Source organism: Accipiter gentilis, chromosome 7 (assembly GCF_929443795.1).
Source record: "Accipiter gentilis chromosome 7, bAccGen1.1, whole genome shotgun sequence".
Lineage (NCBI taxonomy): Eukaryota > Metazoa > Chordata > Aves > Accipitriformes > Accipitridae > Astur > Astur gentilis.
This window is the reverse complement of record NC_064886.1, coordinates 13,275,308-13,298,015: the sequence shown is the minus strand read 5'-3', so window position 1 is coordinate 13,298,015 and position 22,708 is coordinate 13,275,308. Positions and strand designations below refer to the sequence as shown.

General features: G+C 65.3%; 3 protein-coding genes across 7 annotated transcripts; 1 reads left to right on the top strand and 2 right to left on the bottom strand.

Moving 5' to 3' along the window:
* Positions 1 to 2,201: 2,201 nt before the first annotated feature.
* SHE (Src homology 2 domain containing E) lies at positions 2,202 to 6,575 on the top strand. The gene is made up of 6 exons (XM_049804981.1): positions 2,202 to 2,897; positions 3,587 to 3,713; positions 4,526 to 4,834; positions 5,246 to 5,396; positions 5,528 to 5,647; positions 6,058 to 6,575. Exons 1-6 carry the CDS (start codon positions 2,502 to 2,504, stop codon positions 6,242 to 6,244), a joined length of 1,290 nt encoding a protein of 429 aa, XP_049660938.1. The 5' UTR covers positions 2,202 to 2,501; the 3' UTR covers positions 6,245 to 6,575.
* Positions 6,576 to 7,495: 920 nt separating this feature from the next.
* Positions 7,496 to 9,960, bottom strand: IL6R (interleukin 6 receptor). 2 transcript variants are annotated; one of them, XM_049804978.1, is made up of 7 exons: positions 9,629 to 9,960; positions 9,287 to 9,471; positions 9,043 to 9,206; positions 8,806 to 8,950; positions 8,682 to 8,725; positions 8,273 to 8,550; positions 7,496 to 8,189 (listed from the first exon to the last, which is right to left on the bottom strand). In XM_049804978.1, the coding sequence occupies exons 1-7, from the start codon at positions 9,958 to 9,960 to the stop codon at positions 8,000 to 8,002; spliced, it is 1,338 nt and encodes a 445-aa protein (XP_049660935.1). In that variant the 3' UTR covers positions 7,496 to 7,999. The 2 variants fall into 2 exon arrangements, with proteins under 2 accessions (XP_049660935.1, XP_049660937.1); XM_049804980.1 differs by having other exon boundaries at positions 9,287 to 9,548; positions 9,629 to 9,719.
* A 58-nt stretch (positions 9,961 to 10,018) lies between these two features.
* On the bottom strand, positions 10,019 to 22,261 carry ATP8B2 (ATPase phospholipid transporting 8B2). Of its 4 annotated transcripts, none has more exons than XM_049804976.1 (28): positions 22,132 to 22,261; positions 21,098 to 21,156; positions 20,215 to 20,328; positions 19,928 to 20,026; positions 19,676 to 19,737; positions 19,451 to 19,523; positions 19,010 to 19,080; positions 18,761 to 18,840; positions 18,393 to 18,551; positions 18,230 to 18,318; positions 17,954 to 18,150; positions 17,017 to 17,225; positions 16,751 to 16,794; positions 16,510 to 16,675; positions 16,244 to 16,432; positions 15,920 to 16,035; positions 15,603 to 15,767; positions 15,410 to 15,521; positions 15,163 to 15,268; positions 14,889 to 15,030; positions 14,619 to 14,802; positions 14,203 to 14,426; positions 13,786 to 13,869; positions 13,336 to 13,581; positions 13,065 to 13,203; positions 12,846 to 12,976; positions 12,466 to 12,747; positions 10,019 to 10,095 (listed from the first exon to the last, which is right to left on the bottom strand). In XM_049804976.1, the coding sequence occupies exons 1-28, from the start codon at positions 22,160 to 22,162 to the stop codon at positions 10,045 to 10,047; spliced, it is 3,624 nt and encodes a 1,207-aa protein (XP_049660933.1). In that variant the 5' UTR covers positions 22,163 to 22,261; the 3' UTR covers positions 10,019 to 10,044. The 4 variants fall into 4 exon arrangements, with proteins under 4 accessions (XP_049660933.1, XP_049660932.1, XP_049660931.1 ...); XM_049804975.1 differs by lacking the exon at positions 22,132 to 22,261 and adding an exon at positions 21,890 to 21,980 and having other exon boundaries at positions 15,621 to 15,767; XM_049804974.1 differs by lacking the exon at positions 22,132 to 22,261 and adding an exon at positions 21,890 to 21,979.
* Between the last annotated feature and the right edge of the window lie 447 nt (positions 22,262 to 22,708).

The window sequence follows — 22,708 nt, the reverse complement described above, 5'->3', positions numbered from 1 at the left end:
GTGCTGGTTGGGGGGAAGGAGGCAGCCACACTCCACTCCCCTCTTTAAATCGGCCCCAAGGAACGTGCTGGAGAGGGGGGTTAAGACGGTTTAATGAAGGTTTAAAAAGCTTGTGGTGTTGCTGTTTGGTGAGGTGGGGGCTGCACCTGCTGACCCCAGTGATGGGGTTGGGTTTGGGTATACTGAGGTGGTTGGGAGAGCTCATGGCACGTGCACTCCTGAATCTTGGTGGCTTTCTGGGCCAGGATGAGTGGGAGAATTGAACAGGGCCCTGCAGGACCCTCTGTCACTTGGATGCTGACCTGGCAGGCATTGAGGCTAGAAGCATGGCAGGAACAGCACGAGCTGGTGTCTGGCAGGCGTCTGCTTGTCCCTGTCTGTTCTCACCCACCCAAGCGTCAGGATCCGTCCATCCTGCTCTGAGATGAGCTCAGCGCTCATCACCACCATGCTGGCTCAGCTCTTGTTTTGGCTTCTCGGGGAAGCAGGTGCGCTGTGCCATCTGTCACCGCTGCCGGAGACACTCCCACAGCCTTCCCCTGTGGGAACTGGCAGGGGACGGGGACAGGGAGAGACTTCCCAAAGGAGACCTATGGATGGCGTGCCACAGGGAATGCTGCCACAGCACAAAGCCACTGAGACGGTGCTGCCTGCGCTTCTGCCCTGCTGTTGAAGCCCCCGGGAAGGTTAAGAGGGAGTATTTAAATCTGCCAAAGAAAGAAAACGAACCAGCACCTTTCACTAAGCTAGCACCCGAGTTTACTGGTGCAGGCATGGAGTTTTCCTTGGCCTCGAGAAGGCGAAGCTGAAGCCAGCCAATATCCCACCGCCAGTTTGAGCGCCAGCCTAGCAGCAGCGCCTTGCCACCGCAGTGCTGGTGAGGAAATTGCCACCACTTCCAATGGCGCTGCTGGCGATCCTGCACCGCTGCTCAAGGCTGCCCAGCACCTGGATGGGGTGGGGCGCAGTTCTGGAGACCAGCCATCCCTGCCGAGTCAGGCTCCATTCTCCCAGTGCCCCCTCACAGCAGCAGGAACCCCCATGGGTAGGAGCTGGCTGGTCCCTGGGATGTTCTCCAGCCCCTGCAAACAGGAGGAACTCCTGTCCTGCCCCAAACCAGGGCAGCCCCGTCCTGGGGGAGCATCTTGACGTGCAAAACCCCATCCCCATCCCTTTCTGTTGTGCTGTTGCACACGGGTGGGTAGGGGCACCGCGCAGCCTAGCTGCCAGCCCGGCAGGAAGCCAGACGGCTGGGCTCAGCTGGGGTTTTCCGGCGAGGTCTCGGTGCAGCCAGCAGAAGTAGGTCTTCGCTGGTGTGGTGGGAACCACAGCCGTGGCGGCAAAGAGCACACCAGGGCCGTGCCCTCCCTCTCGTCGGGCTGTGCATGGGTGTGTGGGGGGGTCCGTACATGGGGTCCTTGCACGGGGGGTGTGGGGAGGGGGTGGGGTGTGTCTGTGCACAGGTGCCGTACATGGGGGGGGTCCATGCACAGGGTTTGTGCAGGGGGTCTGTGTATGGGGGCTGGCTTGGGGGGGGTCTCTGCGTGGGAGCCACACACAGGGTCTGTGCGTGGGGGTCCACGTCCAGGGTCAAGACACCTCGTCCCATCAGCTGGGCAGGGTCCCGAGGTGTCCCAGCCTCACCGGACGGGACACCCCCCTTGCCCCGCCGCTCTCGGGGACCCCGCAGCCCGGCGCAGCCGCCGGCCGGAGACATCGGCCCGGGGAGGACGGGGCCGGGACTCCCGCAGGCTGCCAGGGCCGGTGGCCGCCCGCCCGGCCGGTGCCGCGCCGTCCCCCCGGGGCCGCCCCCTCCGGATCTGGGCGGGGACCGCCGGCCCCTCCGGCTCCGTCCCGTCCCGTCCCGCCGCCGCCGCCGCATGGGGCCCCCCGGGCCGGCCTGACTCCCCCCTGCAGCCTCGCCGCCCCCCGGAGACGGGCCCCGCCGAGGAGCCGCGACGGGACCCCCCGGCTGGCCGGCCCCGGCCGGATCCCCCCCTCCCCCCACCTCGGAGCACGGAGAGACCCCCCGGGCCCCTTCCCCGGGGCCAGAGGACCCTCGGAGCCGCCCCGGGGCTGCCCCGGCCGGACCCCCCCGCACGCCCGGCGAGACCCCCCGACTCGTCCCATCGCTGGAGCAGACACCCCGGCCCCCCGCCCCCCCCTGGGACCCTTCCCCGGGGCCAGGGACCCCCGGGGAGACAGGGTCCCCTCCCCGGGACGCGGGCACCGGCACCCCTGGGGACCCGCCAGCCGTCCCCGCGGGGGCGAAGGACGCCTGGAGCCCCCCCACCCACGTCGGGGGCGAAGGCCCCGGACCCCCCCCTGCCCGTATTCCCCTCCCAGGGCTGGCCCCTGGCCGCCGAGGGTCCCGCTCCCAGGGCTGGGGGGAGCCGGGCTGCCCCGTGCCCCCGGGCTGAGCCAGCCCTGAGCCGGTGGGGTGGCCGTGGGGTGGCGAGGAGCCCCGGGGGGGCCCTGGCACCCTGCTCCTCCCCAGTCCCATGGCGGCCAAGTGGTTTAAGGAGTTCCCCTCCAACCTGAAGACGGTTTCAGAGAGGGCTCGGCCGGGCAGCGGTAGCCTGGGCAAAAGCCGCAAGAATTCGGCCGCCGAGTTGGGGGGCTGCCGGCCCGGCCCGGGGGGTGGCAAGGAGGGGGGTGGGCGGCTGTCACGGGACAACCTGCAGGGTTTGCTTCAGGCCGCCACCGGGAAGATGCGGAAGAACTCACGAGTGGAGGGGGGCACGCCAGAGGGACCCCCCAAAACCTGCAGCACCTACATCAACCGCCTCATCAAGGTGGAGGCTCACGAGAAGAATGGGAAGGGGTACCCTGGCCCCCTGCCCACTGGCCTCCCTCCCCCTGAGCAGGACAAGGGGAAGACCCCCAAGACAGAGACGGTAAGAGGGGGACTGGAGAGAAGGGGGCTGGGGGGGAGGGGGGGAGCGCGTGGCACCCACAGCTTTAACCGCTTTGGGCTCCGGCTCATTAGCCCAGCTAACCCCGGCCTTTCATCGCACCCGGCTCTGGTGCCTTCAAATCCTGTTCAAAGCTCCCTTCATCCTGATCGCCCTTCATCTGCGGGGGGGGAAGGGGGGGGAGAGCGCTCGGCAGGCCCCCTTGCCGCATCCCTCTGTCTCTTATCCCACCCTGACCCCGGTACTTTGCTGCTGGTTAAACAAAGGCTGACGTAAAGCTTTTCTGGGAAGCCGGACTTTCACCCCCACACAGCCCCAGGGTGGCTGGGAGCCAGTCGGGGGTGGGGTGGGGGGGGGCGGTATCACCCAAAAGGGTCCCCGAGTCCCCCCCCAGGCTCCTCCACACCGCTGGGGTGCATAGGGATGGGCTCTGCCCCCACCCAAAGGTGCCACTGGGTACACCCTCATGGGGTTGTGGCATTGCTCCATCTACCCCAGATGAGCTGCCATCCTGCCCCGGGTACTCCCAGTGTCCCTGTCCCCTGCCTGGTGCTGCGCCAGTGGCATCCCCACCACTCTCTCCCACTCCACCACCATCGTCACACCTGGGGGGACACCTGATGGGACCCCTGGCAGCCCCCTGAGGCTGATGGTGCCCGTCTCCTCCCTAGGTCATCATCCTGGAGGACTACGCCGACCCCTACGATGCCAAGCGTACCAAGGGGCAGCGGGATGCTGAGCGCCTGGGGGAGAATGATGGCTATATGGAACCGTACGATGCCCAGCAGATGATCACAGGTACGTGCTGTGCCATGTCATAGCAACACGGCTAGCACTGCTCCCCAGCCGGGAGTGAACGGCTGCCCCTGGAGCCGCATGGCGAGGGAGGCTCCGGGAACAGGAAAGCTGCTCGCCGCTTCCTGCGGCTGCGCAGGGCCAGATAAGAAGTGGGCGCGAGGCCGGACGCTGACCCGTGCCCGCCTGCCCCTTGCATGGTGCCATGACCTGCTGCCATCACCCAATGGGTGCATGGGGTTCATGCAAAGCCCTCAATGCTCTCCAGCTGTCCTGGAGGATACGCACAGCACCCCTGAGGGTCCCACGCGGCCGTGCCCCCCAGCCAGCGATCCCCCGGCCGGCGCGGCAGCCGCCCAGCTGGCCAGAACAACAGGAACTGACTTGGCCGGAAGCTGGAAATAAAAGATTTGCTGCTGATGGTTTTTTTCCGTGCGGGGCAGCCCGGGCTGTTTGGTGGAGCCTGGCGCCATGGGGCGAAGCAGGGGGCTGGGAGGGGTGTGAGCCCCTCGGGGTGGCTTCCCGCAGGGCCAAGCTCCAGCTCAGGGTGTAGCATCCTGCCGCTGCGGACCCTGGCCGGCCCCACCAGCATGTTTCTGTGCCCACGGCACCGGCAGCTTTGGGGCTGCAACAGCAGGCCAGGCGCCATGAGGATGGGCCCCTTCCTGCTCCGGCTCCTCCCAAGCCTGTTCCCAATGGGGTGTCGCCAGCATGGGGTCCCTGGTGCACATCCCTACCCAAGCACCAGAGTTGGGGAGAGGTATCTCAGGGGGGACACAGCCCCCTCCCTGACCCACCATCCCTCTTCCCTGCAGAAATCCGCCGTCGGGGCTCCAAGGACCCCCTGGTCAAAGCCATCCTGCTGCTGGACAGTCCTGGCGAGCCTGGGGAGGGGGGTTGCAAGCCAGAGCCAGCCAAGTGGCCGGCAGGCAAGGAGGCAACAGGGAAGGGGCCACAGCTCTACGACACCCCTTATGAGCCCGGGGAGGGGGTGGCCGGGGGGACCCCAGAGCGCAGGGCAAGGGCTGGGGACGGGCGCCTGCCTGAGAATGATGAGCGCCCGGCGGGCGAGTACGAGCAGCCCTGGGAGTGGAAGAAGGAGCAGATCGTCAAAGCACTGTCAGGTAGGGGTTGGGGACGGGGATGGGGACAGACTTTTTAGTAGGGCCTGTAGTGCTAGGACTAAGGGTTTTAAACTAAAACAGGGAAGATTTAGATTAGATATAAGGAAGAAATTTTTTATGCTGTGGGTGACTGGGCACTGGCACAGAGTGCCTAGAGAGGTGGTCGATGCCCCATTGCTGGAGACATTTGAGGTCCAGTTGGACGGGGCTCTGAGCAACCTTGATTGAGTGGGAGATGTCCCCGCTCATGGCAGGGAGGGTTGGACTAGATGGAGATGGGGACATAGATGGAATGAGGCTGGGGAAGGGGGTGGGCCTAGGGCTGGGGACGGTGCTGGGGAGGGACAGAGCTAGGGATGGGAATGGAGGTAGCATGGAGGGGGCTTATATCTCATTCCCCCCTCCCCCCAGTCCAGTTCGAGGGCTCAGAGCGTCCCAAGGAGGAGGTGCCATGGCAGCACCTACGCCAGAAGAGCTGGACTCCCAAGATGCTGAAGCCGGCGGGTGCTGAACATGGCGACGGGGAGCGGGTGGACCCTGCCCTGGCACTGGAGAAGCAGCCGTGAGTTGCAAGGCCAAGCCACATGCGGCAGCTAGGCTGGGAAAAGGCGGGGGGGGGGTATGTGGGGGGGGGTGGGGGGGTGTGACTGGTGCTTTGCCACCGCTTAGCGTCCCCTCGGTGTCCCCCCACAGCTGGTACCACGGAGCCATCACGCGGGCTGAGGCAGAGAGCCGGCTGCAGGCATGCCGGGAGGCCGGCTACCTGGTGCGCACCAGCGAGACTGGCAGTGGCAAGTACTCCATCGCACTCAAGTGAGTGGCATAGCAGCTGTGGAGTGGTGGTGGGGGTCCTGGCCCCGGGGAGAGAGGGGTCCCACCCTGGAGGGATGCTGTGGAAGGAGCACCCCTCCCCATTGTTCACACCAGAGCCCTGATGGGGTGGAAGCACCCACATCCCAGGGGATGGCACCCCCCCCAACCAGTTGGGGGGACCCAGGCATCCTGGCGCTGTGCTGGGGCGGGGGGGGGGAGATGGCGTGTCCCCCTCCCTGGCGCATTGTCGGGAGCGCTGGTGGCGTTTCCTTCCTGAGGAAGCGGAGCCCCTGGAGCCGAAACAATCGGAGTGGGACGGGAACAAACAGGGGTGGATGCGGCTGTGGCCGCTGGGCGGGCGGGTGGGCGCCAGGGGCTGGCGGCACCACTGACGTCTGCTGCTCGCCCAGGACCAGCCAGGGCTGCGTCCACATCATCGTGGCCCGGACCAAGGACAACAAGTACACACTCAGCCAGGCCAGTGGCGTCTTCGCCAGCATCCCCGAGGTCGTGCACTACTACTCTACTGAGAAGCTGCCCTTCAAAGGAGCTGAGCACATGGCGCTGCTGCACCCCGTCCACTGCAAGCTGCATTAGCACTCACTAATGCCCCCCCCCCCCCCGAGTGGCCTGTGACCCCTGGCCCCAGGGCATGGGGCATGGTCCAGCCCTGGCAATCGCCACAGCAAGGGTCCAGCGGAGGACCCCTCAGTCACATCCCCAGCCCTGCAGGGACCCCACTCCTGCCTGGTGGCCACTGCCTGCCACTGGACTCCGGCAGAGCTGAGCTGCCCTTTTGCTGGGACGGATTCTGCCCACCCTGCGCCGGAGCCAACCCGCTGCAGGGCTGCCTCCAGCACTGGGGGCAGGGGGACGCAGCAAGATCGGGATGTGTAATGAAGTAGTAAAATAAACTTGTTGGCTGAGAGGAGGCAGGTGGTCCTGGGGGGTGGGCTGGGGGCTGCAGTGGGGGAAGGGATGGGGGAGGATTGGGGCTGGGGGCTGCAATGGGGAAGGGATGGTGTTGGGGTCTGCCGAGGTGCAGGGATTGGGGCCCTGAGGGTGCCAGGACAGGCAGGTGCCCAGGATGTGGGTGCTGTGCAGGGTGCAGCAAGACACCCAGCCACTTCCCCGCCTGGGACCTGGCTGCCAGACTCTGCTCTGCTGGCAGCGAAGCCATGGTGCTGCCTGAAACCAGGACAGGTTTTTGGGGCTGGGGGCCCATCTGGTCTGACCTCGGGATGCAGCCCCCCCCCCCCAGGGGTCACCTGCCTGCTTGGGAGAGCGGAAGCAGGTAACTCAACCCCAGACTGATGCTGGCAGAAGCCACCCTGCTTTTGGGGGGCAGGGATACTGGGGCTGCCCCAACCCGCACATCTGCATCCTGCCGGGCTTTTTATAGAGTGGGGCCGGCTGGGGCGGGGGGGAATGTGGCGTCCCGAGGGTGCCTGGGCACCCGCTCCCCTTGCCCTGTGGTTTCCTGCCTGGGTGCAGCTGCAGCTCCCCAGAGCGTTGCATAATTTGGCATGGGGTGGGTTGCTGCTCAGAGCAGGGCCTGGGGAATGCTCATTAGCATGGGGTCACAGCTTGGGGATACATGGCATTGGGGGGGAGCACAGCATGGGCTGCACAGCCTGGGAGGCACTTAGTGGCATGGGGGGCAGGGCTTGGGGTGGTACATGGCAGGGTTAGGGGGCACAGTAAGGCATATGGTGGATGGACTGGGGGTTCATGGCCTTGAGGGGGTGCACAGCCCAGCCTGACCCCACCACCCCCTGGAGTCACTCCCAGGCGAGGGAGACTGCAGTGACCCCTTCATTATTCCCCCCATCAAAAGCACCCACTCCATTACAAATCCAAGGCATTTATTTACGAGTCACGTTTTGCCACATTTCCCCAACACGTGCTTTAAAAATAAGCCCCGGGGGGGGCGGGGCGGAGGGATGGGGCTGATCCAGCCAGGCCCCCCACTCCCTGACACTCGTGGCACTGCGGGGGCTAGGCCCTTCCCTGCGGGACCCCCAAACCCAGCCCCACGGGCAGAGCCCAGCCCTGCTCCCACGCTCCTATGCGGCCGTGCTTCCAGTGCCTTCACCCCCAGCCACCCCAGCTTGGCCACGGCCCCGGAGCTGCCCCCTCGGGACCCATCTTGGGGACCTCCCCTGGCTGGTTCTCCACGGGGGCAATGCTGATCCCCCTCCTCAGAGGCTGCTCCCAGCCCTGAGACCTGGGGGTGGCTTTTGGCACCCCCAGATGGGGGGGGGGGGGGGGCTGGGCTGTTCCTGGAGCCACATCCCAGCCCCAGGACCCCCGCCCAACCCGCAGGCACTTGCCAGTGCATCCAGCCCCCGGTTACTGCTCTGAGAAGAAATAGTCCAAATTGGTGACATGGAGAGCCCCAGGGGCCAGGGGCCCAGGGGGCGAGAGCAGGGGGGTGTCACTGAGTGGGGGGCTGGGGGGGCCCAGGGGCACTAGCACATGCTGCGCCTCGCCTTCCTGCTTGGCGCCCCGCCGCCCACCCGTCCGCCATGTCTGCTTGTACCTGCAGGAGAGGAAAGTGGTCCCAGGTCGAGGGGAGGGAAGGTAGAGAAGTCATCCCCCCCTTCCCTTCCCCTAGGCGCTCACCTCACCACGATGCCAACAAAGAGGGCGATGCCCAGGAGCAGGCTTCCCCCGGCCACCAGGAAGGCATAGGGGGATGCCACAGAGTGGGCACTGGCTTCCATGACAGCCCCTGCAGCAGAGAGAGGGGATTGGCTCCTTGTGGGGATGAGGGTCCCGTGGGTCCCGGCCCCCGGCAGCCAACCCATAGACCCTTCCTCACCACCAGTGCCATCAGCAGCATCTTCCCCGAAGAGCTCGGGGGGCAGCGTGACCCCATAGGTGCCATCCTCCATGGGGGACTGCAAGAGAAGGGAGGCAGGTGCAATGGGATGGGGCAGCCCCCCCACTCGGCATTCTCTTGTCCCACACAGGGTCATGACATCCAACCAGGAACGCGTTGCATCCCCTTGGGGCTGAGGCCGTGCCCTACCTGAGAGCTGAAGGGTCCCATTTCAGAGGTGAGGTCCCTGGGGTCTGCAAGGGCAGGGAGGAGTGTGAGGCTGGGGGACCCTGGCCTGAGCCCCTGGCCTTAGGGCCACATGTCCCCCTCCTACCTGTCCAGGGGGTGCCCACTGCCTCCTGGCTCCACTCGCTCCACGCGCCGTGGCCAAACTCCTCCTGCGCCCGCACCTGCACCACGTGCCGCGTCCCTCGCCAGGCGTCACGGATGTCCAGCCATGTCGTCATCACCTGTTCCACCTGGAGGGGGCACGGGCAGCACGGGGGTGGGGAAAGCCTCGCTGGGGCTGGGGGACAGCCCCACACTGGGGGGACGCGTATGTGTATCTCACCTCCGTGAAGGTCTCGGCAGGCTCAGGGCGGTAGCGGACCTGGAAGCGGAGCCAGTAGAAGCGGGGGTCCCAGGACGAGGGGTAGGACCAGTTGACGCGCAACTGCTGCGGTGCCTTCTCCAGTGCCTCCACTGTCACATTGAGGGGAGGGTCGGGCTTCACTGCTGGGGAACAGGGGGCTCAGGGCCCGGCACCATGCCACTCAGCCGGTCCCAGCCCCTGGCAAGATGGGAGCGGTACTCACAGACGCTGCTGAGGGTGATGATCCTGTCCTCACCGGCCAAGCCGCCGGCGCCGTTACTGACGCACGTGGACACCACGAGGGGTTTGGTGTCATCAGCCCCGGGTGGCACCTTCACCCGGCAAACAAACTTCCGCGCCTTGGAGAAGTAGCGGCACCGCTGCTCTGTGGCATTCTCAGCCGCGAACCTGTGGGGATGTGGCTTGGCTGGGGCTGTGGCACACACCAGGCACGGGGCAGTCCTGGCCGACATCAGGGAAAGGGTCTGTGGGGAGGGACAGTAAAGTCCCCTGCATCCCATGCCATGGGGTCCCAGGCACAGGTAGGTGCTAGGATGGCACTCACCTCTGCTTCACCCAGAGCATCGCCCGCGTCCCTGGGGATGGCTTCGCCTGCAGTGGCCACTCGCACAGGACATCTTTGTCATGGCTCCGCCGGTAGCAGGAGACCCGGGGAGTTTCAGGGGGCTCTGCAAGGCAGGGAGGCGCTGGGGGATGGGGGATGCCAGACTGGGCGACGCTGTGAGGGAAGCCCCTTCCCCAGCGCGGACCCACCTTCCACCAGCAGCCGCAGGGAGCGCAGCGGGTGGCCCCCCACGTAACAGCTGTAGCGCCCCGAGTCCTCGTAGCGCAGTTGCCACAGGAGCAGTGTGTTGCCCTCCGCCAGCCACCGGTCATGGCCCCCCACCACCGCTGCCACCGTCCCCCACTTCTCCATCTTCCAGGACACGGTGATGTTCGCCAGCCCCTCGTCCTGGCAGGTCAACGTGACGTTTGCTCCCAGGCGGCCCAGCACCGTGTCCCGCGAGAGCCCTGGGGGGACGAGAGAGGGTCAGGCGATAGAGATGAGACCCCAGGCCCCACGGGTGTCGCCAGAGAAGGGGGATGCCCCACCGTCTGCTCCCCATTCCCAGCGGCTGCTCGGTGTCAATATTTGCTAGAGGCACCGAGCCGGAGCAAGTGGCAGCTCCTGCTGAGCCAGCACTTCCCCACCGAGCCGGGCATCGGCCACCTGGCACACAGACCCCCCCGGCACCACCACAGGGACAGCCTCCGCAGCACCCGGCCGGGGTGCGAGTGGGGGGTCCAGTGGTGGGACCCGGCCGGGCAGCGTGGGGAGCAGAGAGCTGGGAGCGGGTGTCTGGGCGAACAGCAGGCTGGGGGTCCCCCGGGGTGCTGGAGGTCCGGCGCCGGAGGGGTTAAGCGGCCGGGCAGCACCCAGCCAAGGCCTGGGCTGGGGCCAGGGAGGCCGCCCGGGGCAGCTCTCCGGGCTCTGGCTGCAAAGGTCAACAGTCAGTGCGGACCTGCCGGTTCCCGGCGGCTCCTGCTGCCGGGAACGCACCCAGCACCCACCCAGCACCCAACATCCAGTACCCAGCCAACCTCAGCACCCACCCAGCACCCACCCGGGGTGCCCCGTAGCCGCACCCTGGCCGTCTCCCCGGGGCCCGGCCGAGTTCCGTCGGCGCTGGCAGGGAACCGTCACCCCCGTAACCCGGACCCGCGGGGCCCCGGTACCGGCAGAGTCACCTCCCCCCGGCCCAAGCCGGCGCAACACCGCCGCGGGGAGCGGAGAGGAGAGGAGCGGAGCGGGACGGGACGGGACGGGACTCCCGCCGCTCCACCCCCTCCTCCCCGGTGCCGGTCGCACTCACCGGCGGGGCCGCAGGGCCGTCCAGGAGCGGGAGCGGCGGCGGCGGCGAGGAGGAGCAAAGCGGCAGAGAGCAGCGGCCCCGGCTGCCGCGCCATGCGGCCGGCCCCGGGCAGGAGAACATCGGCGGAGCGGCCCGCGGCGCGGCCGGTGCCCGCGGTTGTGAAACCGGGGCGGGGACGGGGGGAGCCGGGGGGGGGGGGGGGGGGCGGCCCCGCGGCGGCAACAGCAGCACGTGCGCCCGGCGGGGCGGGGCCAGTCGGCACTGGGACTGGGGGGTGTGGGGGGGTGTGGGGGGGTGCCCGGTCCCCGGTGCTCCCGGTGGCCCGCACGTGCAACCGCCGCCCGCCCCCGCAGGACACAGGACACGGCAGAAGCTGCTCAGAACGGTTTTTTTTTGTTGTTGTTTTTTTTGTTGTTGTTTTGTTTTTGTTGGTTTTTTTTTTAATAGAAAAAGCTGGTTTTTGGTTCTTTTCTTTTCTCTGTGGACCCATAAAATGATACAATTCCGCAATATAGAAACGTGTAATAAATTAGATGACCCAATCCTCGCCCCTGCCCCCCCCACGACACAAAATAACCCCCAAAAATAGACTCCAGCCCATGCCAGAGCCTGTCCTGAACAGTTTCCTCTTTGGTATCAAGGAGAGAGCAGCCCCCGGGACCCTAACTAACCCCAGAGACCCTCTGACAGGGAGGGGACGATGCCCACCTGCCCCCCCCTCCCCCCCGAGGGTCCAGTCCCCTGGGAGATGGCGAGGAGGAGGAGGGAGGAAGCAGAGGCCGAGGGTTGTGCAAGACCCCAGTGTGGGAGTGAATCACAGCGGCCTGCAAACGCCCCTGCTTCCCGCAGAAAGCAGGAAGGAGCTGGGGAACGCTTCCCCTTTCCCACCCGGCACCCTATCCCAGCACAGCCCAAAGCAGGGGGCTGGAGGACAGTGACATCTCTCACCCCCCCCCAGCACCAGTGTCTGGCCCCCAGTGCTCCCTCCATAACCAGCCGTGCCAACACTGAGAGAAACAAGTTGCTCTGTAAACGTGGAGGGTTTTTCCTTCCTTTTTTTTTTGTTGTGGTTGTGGGGTTTGGGGTTTTTTATCTTTTTTTTTTTTTTTTTTTTTCCTGTTTTATATAAAAAGAAGACACGTGGTTGAGGGGTAGGGGAGGGGGCAGGGTGCTGTCACAGCCCCCCCAGACCCCCCACGCCCGCCCGCAGCGGTGGCTCTGGCATAATACATTCGTGTGTGATGGGGTATTTGCACTCCATGGAGGTGAATACTGACAGAGGAGTGGCCCGGGGGGGCTGCTGGGGACAGCGGCCGTCCATCCTGGGGACGGGGAAGAGTATTTTTTTGGTTACACTGCGGCAGTCCAGACTCCTCCAAACCTCAGTACCTGGGCCCACATGGCCTCTGCTCCCCCCACAGGAACCCACCCCAGGAGGGGCTTGGCCCCCCCATGGGCCATAGTGAGAGAAGGGGGCAGGGGGGCCCCTGGCTGCACAGGAGGGGACACAACTCCCCCAGCCTCACACCTTGAGCGTCTTGTCGGCCACGCCGCTGGGGCTGCCGGCAGTGCTGCCATCGCTGCCTTTCTTCTTGCGCAGGGTCTCAATCCAGCCGGCGCTGGGGCGGGGGGCGAAGCTGGAGAGTGCCAGGGAGCTGAGCCGCATGTTCTTGCCCGACATGATGAGCTCCCCAAAACCCTCCTGGTGGGAGAAGGCATAGCCAGAACGGCGCGAGCCCACACGCCCCACACGCCGCATGCACCGGTGCTGGGTCTTCTGCTTCTTCCGTACCAGCTGAGTGTAGCGCACCTGGGGACATGACGAGGGGACAGGGTCAGGGACCCCCAGAACCGCATGCCCTCTGGGGTTGGGACGCCGTGTTCGCTTCCCAGGCCACACTCTCTCACCGTGTCTGAGAGTTCAGGTTTCAGGTCAAGCTTGAGGAAGCGAAAGGCCACAACGGGCATGATGCAGACCACGGTGGTGAGGGCGATGGTCAGCCATACCGTGGGCTGGGCTAGCGTGTTCTGTGCATTACCTGGGGGGAAGCGCAAGTCCAGCCAGGGCTCAGCTAGGGCAGCACCCTGCTGGGGTGGGGCAGCATCGCTCAGCCCCCCAGGACTTACCCACAAAGCGGAACTGGTTGGGGAACATCTGGAAGAGGCCGTCGCTGTGCATGGCGAAAAGGATGGCAAAGTAGGCAGTCAGGCTGCCCCAGATGAAGAAGTGGTTGATGGCCGTCCAGAAACCTGTGTCCAGCCCAATCTGATGGAGAGGGGAAGGGGGAGGCAAGGCTCAGGGGATGGCCGCAGTGCTCCAAGCACGGCTACAGGGCAGGATGGGACCCAAACTTTGTGCTACAGGCAAGGGGCTGGGACCAAGCAGCCGTGTCCCCACCTGCACGCTGACGACAATCACAAGGGAGGTGGCGACAGTGACAGCGAAAGACTGGTAGTCGGCCAGCTGGGCGCCATCATCACGGGTGGCATCAGCGAAGACGCCGTAGGGGATGAAGAACATGAGGACGGAGGTGTAGATGCCCTGGGCGATGCAGATGAAGAACTCCCGCTTGTTGAAGAGCAGGTTCAGCTGCCCAGGCTCATAGAGCTTGGGGTACTCCATGCTCCGCTGCTCTGGCACATCCTGGGGGCACGAGGCACTCTGGGCACCTCCCTCCAGCCCCAGGCAGGCTGGGGCTAGGCTGACCTCCACCACCGCCCATAGAAGGACAAGGACAGCCCAGCCTGGGCACCCAGGCACCCCTTTCTCCCACAGCGTGGATCATGCAGGGGAGCCAGGCCAGCTCCTCACGCACCCAAGGACCACCCTCACCACCTCCCACTGTACCTGGTCGAAGACGCCCATGGCGAGCACGGGCAGCGACGTGTAGACGATGTTGTACAGCGTGATGAAGTACTGGTCATACACAGTCTGCGTGGAATGGAGTGCTCAGGGGGACACAAGACCTGCCTGCCCCATGCCCCAGCTGGCCCCTCCCAGAAAAGGAAAGCCGCCACCAGCACCCCCTCCCGAGGGTGCCCACCCCAAGCAGCACAGGGTGCTGCTGCCACCGAGCGGCAGCCCCAGCCATACGGGCTCCTCGCACCCACGACACACTGCCGCGCTCCAGAGGGATCCCAAGCTGTGCCTGCTGGTGCAGGATGAGGTCCCACAGAGAGCATGGGGACCGGGGCATGCTTCTGAGCAGAGGGGTCCCACAGACAAACCCTCCCCAACTCTAAGCACAAGAAGCCAGCAATGCACCTGCGCTGAGAAGCCGCAGAAGAAGCCAAACCAGAAGTGGACCATGGTGAAGGCAAAGTTCTTGTAGAAGAAGTAGCAGAGGAACTTGCACATGCGCAGGTAGGACCAGCGCCCGTGCACCAGGAGCAGGCGCTGCAGGAACTTGAACTGCGAGAAGGAGTAGTCGGAGGCCAGCACCGCCTGGATGCCCTCCTGCCCGCTGATGCCCACCCCGATGTGGGCAGCTGCAGAGTGAAGACACACATGAAGTGAGGAGGGCTCTGCCAGGAGCACAGGGGACCAGGGGTGACAGCCCCCCACAGTGGGACTGTGTTCCAGTGGGACACAGAGGGGGAAGGACAGAGGCTGCCACAGGGCCTGGGATCGTGCAAGGGGTGACCTGTCCCTCCTGCAGCTCCCCAGACCCCAGGACGTACTCTTTATCATGCTAACATCGTTGGCCCCATCCCCAATGGCCAGGGTCACAGCTTTCTTGTACTTCTTCACCAGCTCCACCACCTGGGCTTTCTGCAAGGGTGTGACGCGGCAGCAGATGACGGCCTTGCAGGCACATGCCGTCTCCAGGAACTCCACCTCCATGTCAGCTTCCAGTGCATGGGCCTGCAAGGAGAGCAGGGGCACAATGGGGAGCATGGCCCACAGCTGGGCACGGTGCCCTGTCCAGCCTGGCACTCCCAGGTCCCTACCAGGCTGTGCCCATTGATGACCAGAGCATATTCGCCTGCGATGGCTTCCAGCACTGAGGTGAACTTGGAGGAGGAGAGTTTCTCCTGGTAGAAGCCGTTGCCCATGGAGCGCGATGCATCCATCATCTTCTCCCGGGCTTTTCTGAGGCAAAAGAGAGGGGTCGGTGGCCCCGATTCAGGGCATTTCCATATCCCCCAGCTCTCCCACAAGCAGCCGTGCCCCACGCTGGCTCCACATGTGTCCTCTGCCCAGCCCTGCCAACCCAACCCTCACCTGAGCTCCTCTCGCACCTCCAGCACAGTGTGGCCTGTGACCACAAACACCTCTGTCATGTCATCTGTCAGCATCTTGCAGGAGTAGCCGATGTTCACAGCTGTTTCTGGGGAAAGGAAAGCAGGGGCTGAGCCAGGGTCAGCTCAGGGGGGAGCATCTGTCCCACCACGCCCCAGGCAGGTGGGATCCAGCCCATGAATGTTCTCATCTGCAGCCAGTCCAGACTCCTACCCCAGCAATGCCTCACCCTGTTTGTCCCCCGTCAGCACCCAGATCTTGATGTTGGCCAACGTCAGGATGGCAATGGTTTCAGGGACCCCCTGCTGCAGTTTGTCCTCGATGGCTGTGGCTCCAAGCAGCTGGGGGACCCAAACAGGTGGGAGGTCAGCAGGGGCTGCCCCCCAGTCGCCTCCCGCCCCCAGTGCCCCCAGCCCACATACCATCATATCATGCTCCACCTCATCATAGAGCCGAGCCAGGTAATCCTCACGGGCCTCAGGGGCACTGCCGGCTTGGTGCAGCCGCTCGGACCAGTCCTCATAGTAACTCTCCTCCAGGTCTTTGTAGGCCAGCACCAGCGTCCGCAGCCCCTCACCAGCATATTCCTGCAAGTGACTGGAGCTGGGTGCACAGGCAGACCCTGACAGTGCCCCCAGACCCCTATTGCCCCCCAGGACCTGGCACAAGCCAGGCTCCGTGCTTCTGGGCAGCCTTTCTTCCCTTCCCAGCCCTGCCCACAGCACCCTGCCCCACTCACATTGAGGTGGTCGGTGGTGACGTTGGTCAGGTCCTGGTTGATGGGGTGCAGGCGCTCCAGCAGGATGGTGTCAGCACCTTTGCAGTACAGCCGGATCTTGCCCTCGGGGCTGCGGACTGCAGGGAGCAGGGGACAAGCTGCCTGGCTCAGGGGTGCAGGAGCGGGTGCCACTCCAATCCCCAGCCATGACCCCATGATGCCTCCACAGTCACGTCACCATCCACATGGGGCTTGGTTTCCAGCACACCACACTGAGCCCCCATGCCTGAGCCCCACCACAGCCCTCACAACCCCACAGCCCCTGTGCTATGCCCAGGACCTCACCGATGACAGACATGCGCTTGCGGATGTTGTTGAAGTCCAGGATGGCCAGCAGCTGGTAGGTGATGGCTCGACCCAGCTCGTGCACCGTGATGGTCTTCGGCGTGCGGGACCGGAACACAAAGCCAAAGTTTCTGGCAGCCGTGACTAGCGCTCCCTCATCCGGGGACTGAGCCTTGTAATACAGCTCCCCTGGGGACAGCACAGGGGGTCAGAACCAGTGCCATGCCCCAAGCTGTGCAGGGACAGGTCCTGCCCTCCGCACCCACCTTCACTCTTCTCCTCGGACATGACGGTGTGGCAGAGCGAGAGCAGACGGAAGAACTCATGCACATGGGGGTCTCCCAGATTGACGGCTTCCAGCAGGCTGGGGTCCCAGAACTGGAACCGTGGGTCCGCCAGTGGGTTGAAGGAGAAATCGACTGGCTCTGGCCTCTGGCAGGGGCAGAGATGGGGTTACGCCCCTGCGGCACACGGCACTGCCAGACACCGGCCCTGCAGTACCCTTACCTCTCTCAGCTCCGCCTTGTGACCCAGCACATCCTGCATGTCACCTGTGAACCGAGGCACAGAGTTAACCAGGACAGGGACCCAATGCTGCTGCCCCACTGGCACCCGCATGCAGGGAGGCCACAGGGCAGTGGCAGCCCCACAATGCTGTGGCTGAGCCCCTTTGTCTCCCAGCTGCCCCCAGTGCCCCAAAGGGTCTGCAGGAGGGGAGCAAGTACCTCCGCACCCTGCAGGCACTCAGCCCGGCCCTGGTGCCCTGCACTCACCATAGCTGTGCCCGTTCACAGAGCACTTGCTGAAGACCATTATGTTCTGGGTGAGGGTGCCGGTCTTGTCAGAGAATATGTATTCCACCTGCCCCAGCTCCTCATTGAGGGTGGTGGTCCGGGCCTCGGCTGGCGTCCGGCGCTTGGCACAGTACATCTTCTTGTCCCAGTTGATGAAGTAGCTGTGCCCGAGACGGATCACCTCCACACTGCAGGGGGGGAAAGCTGGGTGTCACTGGAGCAGGGCAGCACACTCTGCCGAGCCAGCGATGGGCACACACCCACCCACCCCAGAACCCCAAGCACCTGGGGCACCCTGGCACCCAGGGCCCCCATGCTGCTTGCTAGCTCCCGCACCCTTCCCCAGGGCTGGCCCGCACCCACTCCTACTGACAGCCACCGCCAAGCCAGGGCTGGGGACGCAGGACCTGGCACCGACGGGGTAGCCCACAGGGCTCCCCAGGCTTCTCTCACACCTACGCGCCCCAACCCCCTCCCCGGCGCCCAGGGCAGACAGCAATGAGCTAGTGGGAGGGGTGGGGGTGACACATTCTTACCTCGGGGCTAAGGGTGACAGAACCCATGCTGGGGAACGAAAAGAGAGAGAAATTAAAAGAGAGAGAGAAGGGGACAGTGCAGAAGCCTGGGAGCTGCAGGAGGGCTGAGCAAAATAACCAGCATGCAGCCAGGGCAGGGAGAGATGAGCAGCCGGACAGACACAGCTGGGAGGGCCCCAAAGGACCTGTGGGGTCTCAGGTCTTGGGGTATCCCTGAGGGCAGATGTGGCCCATCACCAGGAGAGCAGCCCGTGCCCACCCCATGCACACAGCTCTGCTCGTGGGTCTCCGTCCCCGTCTCCCCTCCCCAGAGGGCACCCCTAATTCCTGGTGCCTGCCCCTCGCACACCCCCAGCCCAGCCCCTCGGCCCCTGCCCTACCTCACGTAGAGCGAGATGGGCACCACAGTGTTGAGGATGATGATGTAGGACCAGAAGGAGAGGAAGCCGGAGAAGAAGGCACTGTGCACCCCCTCGTCCCAGGGCAGGTAGATCTGGAAGCAGACGCCCACCTCATGCTCCCAAATGGCGTTGCCGATGGCCAGGATCACCCCCATGCACACCAGGAACCCGAAGATCTGGGGACAGGACAGGACAGGACATCAGAGCCCCAACTGGGTCAGAGCCAGGGCTCCCTGGGATCTGCCTTCCGCATACCCAGAGCACCAGTGTGTTCATCAGCCGATCGATGCTCGTCCGCTTGAACTTGGTCCGACCGCTGTTCTGCATCAGTTTCGTGTCGGGCCCTGGGGAGAGGGAAGGGCATCAGCGGGATCTCTTCCTTCCATGCAGTGCAGCGGCAGCAGCTGTCCCAGCCCACCTGCAAAGATGACGAGGCCGAAGCACCACTCGGTGTTGCGTAGGACGCAGCCCCGCAGCAGCATGTTCTGGTTGCTCAGGGGGTACTTGTTCTCCTTCCAGTACAGCATCCCGCCAAACTTGTCCAGCTTGTTATTGGGGGGTTCACAGATCACCTCGCCTGGGTGCAGGGAATGGCTCGGCTGTAACATGCCTTCTGCATGTGGCCAGCTCCATCCCAGTGCTCCCGGCACTGTCCCCAGCTCCCCAGAGATCCACTTCAAGCCACAGGACCACACCACCGCATGGATGGTCCTGGTGTCTCCAGGGTGGACCCACACCAGGTGATGGAGGAGGAAACCCAGGGGCTCCCCCATTGCAGGCACTCACCATCAAACCGAGCCAGCTTGCTGGTGTCACCCAGCTCTGAGGTGACAGGAATGGCCTGCCGTACCTTCATGTTGGTCTCTCTGTGGGCAAGGAGGCACCATGTGCGGGGTTAGTGACAGCCTGGCAGCGAGGGCATTCGCAGATGTTCCCCGGTTTCAGGTCCGTGGCAGCTCCTGCCTTGCCCACAGCCCATTCTCACTCCTGTCTTTCAGCTTTCCCTGCCAGCCAAGGTGAGCAGGGGTTACCTACCCGTCCAGCTCCGCGGTCTCTATGTAGCACAACCCATGGGGTTCGCTGCTGGAGAGGAGGAGGAGGTCAGCCTGCCGGGAGAGACATGTGAAGGGTTGTGCTGACACTGGGGCTCCCCTACACCTTCCTCAAGGAAGCTCCTGGCCCTCGGATGCCAGGGGCCAGCAGGATCTCCAGAAACACGCGTCCTTAGCAGGGTGCTGCCAGCACCCTGACATGGACACCATCGCCTGAAGTGCCCACATCAGCCAAATCCCCAGAGCTCAAACATGGCTCAAGCGCTACAACTTAAATGCAACTTCCAGGCTGGTGAGTCCCTGATGTCTGCACCCCAGGAGATGATGGAGGAGCAGAAAACCAGAGCGGGTGCAGCACCACACCATGCTGCTGTCCCTGCATGCTGCCCAGCTGGGACCATGCTTGCCTTGGTGCCACACTTACCGCCACGAACTGGTTGTTCTCCAACTTGATGATGTCTCCGACACGGACATTCATCCACTGTTCTTGCCGGAGGCTGCAGAGGGACAGCAGAGTGGAGTTAGGCAGGAGCTGGCAGCATTGCCTCTCCCCTGCCCCACAGCACTCTGCCCCTGCCTGCAGCCTTGTGCTGCGTCGCACAGGGCCCCGTGGCCCTGTCCCCGGCTGCCCTGTCCCCATGACACTCACACTCCGCCGATCAGCACCTGAGACTGCCGGTTGTTCACCTGGTTGTCACTTTTATGGCGGAACTGGGTGCGGAGGGGAAGAGACAGCAGCGTCAGCCCCTCTGGGGATGGGGTCCTGAGTCCCTCCCCCTGCAAACGCCATGGACCCAGGCACTGCACACCCGCACCAGGGTCACAGCCCCCTGCCCAGTCCAAGTCCCCATGCCCTGCCGGCAGCCTGCCTGGGTAGAGGGGCACTTGGGGGACCACTCACATAGTCGTCGGTAGCATCTTTGACAGCTGTGATGGTTAAGACAAGAACCAAAGGCACGATGGTGGTGAACCAGGAGAGCGAAGATATCTGTGGGATCAGCTGGGGACAGAGAGCAGGAGTTACAGGGAACCAGGCCAGCCCCAGGCCCACGCTACCCCTGCTCAAGGGTGCCAAACCCACCGCTTGCCAGGGGCAGGATGTGCCCTGGGCTCTCCTTGCTGCCCAGCCAGGGAAGGACAGTGTGGCCCCCCCCCCCCATCTGCCTCCCCAGGCCCTCCAGCACTCACCTGCAGGATGAGGAGGAAGAGGAAATAGGTGTTGGCCACTTCCTGGAACTGCTCGAAGAGGTTGACAGGCAGGAAGGTGATGATGTTGTACTTGGAGGTCTTGATGCAGTTGCTCTGGGAACGGATGGGGTGAGAAGGGGGGTCATGAGTTGCTGAGGCCCTGTAACACTGCCCGCCCCAGCATCACTCTGGGGGCAGGGCTGCAGATCACTGCACCCCTAATTTGGGAGCTCTGGACAGCAGCCTGGATCCCTGGCTCCTGCGCCTGCTCTAGCTCCCTGGCAGCTTCCTCGAGAAGATGATTCCTCCGCCTCAGTCACCAGCCAGTACCCAGGGACCACCCTCCTTCAGCGGCAGCATCCAGACCACCCGGGCGGCAGCACCCAGCCTCCCCAAGGGTCACCCCGATCCAGACCCCCTGATCCCCGCCCACGGCGAGGCCAATGCAGGGCCTGGTGTGGAGCAGCCAGAAATAACCTCCAGCATGGAGGGGGAGGCCAAGGTGAGCAGTGCCCCTCCCCCCAGTGGCTCCGGAAGCTCATTAATTAGCCATACACAGAACCGCATAGGGGACTGGGCAGGGGTGCAGGCAGAACGGGGAGGGAGGGGGGCCTGGCAGAGGATGGAGGGGGCTGCATCCCTCCCCATGGGAGCACACTGTGCCCCCTCCAGCTAGGCCGCCCCAGCCCCTGAGCTCCGTTGGCGTTAACAGCTCATCAGCACAATTTTCTCAGGGACAAACATCTATTTTTAGCTGTAACGCCCCCCCTGCTGCTCGGGGGAGGGGGTGAAGGGGGGGGGAGTGACGCAGGCCCCAGCCCCCCAAACCTGCCCAAGCCTCAGGACGAGGCCCCAGGGGACCGGGCTCAGCGACCCCACTCACCGCGTACTGGAACTTCTCGTTGTACTCCCGCGCATTGGCTCGCACCCGCCTCTCCTCCTCTGCAACACAGCGTGCCCCGTCAGCCCAGTGCCCCTGCACCCCCAGACCTCCTCTCTGCACTCCCAGACCTCCCAAAGTCTCCCAGGCAAGCCCAGGAGCCCCAGACCCCCAAGAGAACTGGGAAGCCCCCCAGCCATGTCATGTGGCCCTTTGCTCCCCCCACGCCAGCACCCCCAGCCCTCTTGTGCAACCCCACACCACCAGCCCTGCTTATCTGTGACCCCAGCCCTGCAATCCCAGATCTCCAACCCTGCTTAGCTGCACTCCCAGACCCCTGGCCCTGCACGCCCAGAACCCCAGCCTTGCTTAGCTGTACTCCCAGACGCCCAGCCCTGCACCCCCAGACCCCCAACCCTGCTTAGCTGTGCCCCCAGAGCCCCAGACCTGCACCCCCAGACCCCCAACCTTGCTTAGCTGCACCCCTAGCCTTGCTTAGCCCTCTTCCTCTGCACCCACAGACCCTCCAGCAATGCTTATCTGTCCCCCCAAACTTGTACCCCCATATCCCCAGCCTTGTTTACCTGCACCCCCAGCCCTGGATATCTGCAACCACAGACACCCCCCCCCCCCCCCAGCCCCGCACTCCCAGACCCCTGGCCCAGAACCCCCAGATCCTGCACCCCTGGTCTTGCTTATTGGAGTCCCCAGCCCTGCACCCCCAGGCCCGCAGCCCTTCTTAGCTGCACCCCCAGACCCCCCCGGCCCCGCCGCAGGACCCCGCCCCGCACCCACCCGCCCCACCGGGACCGCGGACCCGCCGCCACTTCTCGGGCATCTCCCGGGGCACCGTCATAGCTGCGGGACCTCGGCGCGCCCCGGCGGCGCCATCCCGCGCCTCCGCTGCCCGTGCCCCGGCCCGGGCCCTCCCGGCCCGCCCCGCCCCCGCCGCGTTGCCGGGGCAACGGCCGCACCGGGGCCCACCGGGGCCTACCGGGGCCTACCGGGCGCCGCCGCCGCCACCTCGCCACGCTCACCTGGGGCCCGGCGGGCCGCCCACCGCTCCATGGCCCGCGGCCCCGCAGCCCATGGGGAGCGGGCGGCCGGGGCCGGGGGCCGGGGGGGCCGGTACCGGGGCCGCTGCGGCCCCGCTCCCGCTACCGCGCCGCTGCCGCCGCCTCAGCGCCCCATGGCCGCGGCGGCGCCGGTCGGCGGCGGAAGTGATGGGGGGGGGGGGGCGGGCGGGAGCGACCGAACGCTGCCCCGGGGGGACGGGGCGGCCAGGGGAGCGGGGGGTGGCGGTGGCGTCATCGGGCGTTCCCAGGGAGCGAGGGGGGCAGTCCCGGGGGGTACCGGCTGCGGCCTCGGTGGTCCCGGAGTACAAGCGGGGCAGCCCCAGGAGGTCCCCGGGAGGGGCCCAGGGTGGGGAGCAGAGGGGTACCCCCGGGGGGTACCAGGGCCAGCCTCGGGTCTCTCAGGGACAGCCCCGGGGGGGTCCCAAGGGGGCAGCCTCCCTGCCCCCCCCCCCGGCAGCACATGTCCCCCGGGCCGGGGTCCCCAGCAGCCAGGCCTGGCCAGCTCTGCCCCTGCCCCCGGGGTGGCTGGGGGCCGCTG

Coding starts and splice junctions, on each gene's coding strand:
- ATP8B2 (XM_049804974.1), bottom strand. CDS start 21,950: ATGACGGTGCCCCGGGAGATGCCCGAGAAGTGGCGGCGGGTCCGCGGT. Junction 15,768..15,919: donor TCACCACCGACCACCTCAAT/GTGAGTGGGGCA, acceptor AGTCACTTGCAG/GAATATGCTGGTGAGGGGCT. Junction 10,096..12,465: donor TGGCCGACAAGACGCTCAAG/GTGTGAGGCTGG, acceptor TCGTCCCCCCAG/GGCTCTCGCGGGACACGGTG.
- SHE (XM_049804981.1), top strand. CDS start 2,502: ATGGCGGCCAAGTGGTTTAAGGAGTTCCCCTCCAACCTGAAGACGGTT. Junction 2,898..3,586: donor AGACCCCCAAGACAGAGACG/GTAAGAGGGGGA, acceptor TCTCCTCCCTAG/GTCATCATCCTGGAGGACTA. Junction 3,714..4,525: donor TGCCCAGCAGATGATCACAG/GTACGTGCTGTG, acceptor TCTTCCCTGCAG/AAATCCGCCGTCGGGGCTCC.
- IL6R (XM_049804978.1), bottom strand. CDS start 9,960: ATGACCGGTGGCTGGCGGAGGGCAACACACTGCTCCTGTGGCAACTGC. Junction 9,472..9,628: donor ATGCTCTGGGTGAAGCAGAG/GTGAGTGCCATC, acceptor ACATCCCCACAG/GTTCGCGGCTGAGAATGCCA. Junction 8,726..8,805: donor AGTGGGCACCCCCTGGACAG/GTAGGAGGGGGA, acceptor CTGCCCTTGCAG/ACCCCAGGGACCTCACCTCT.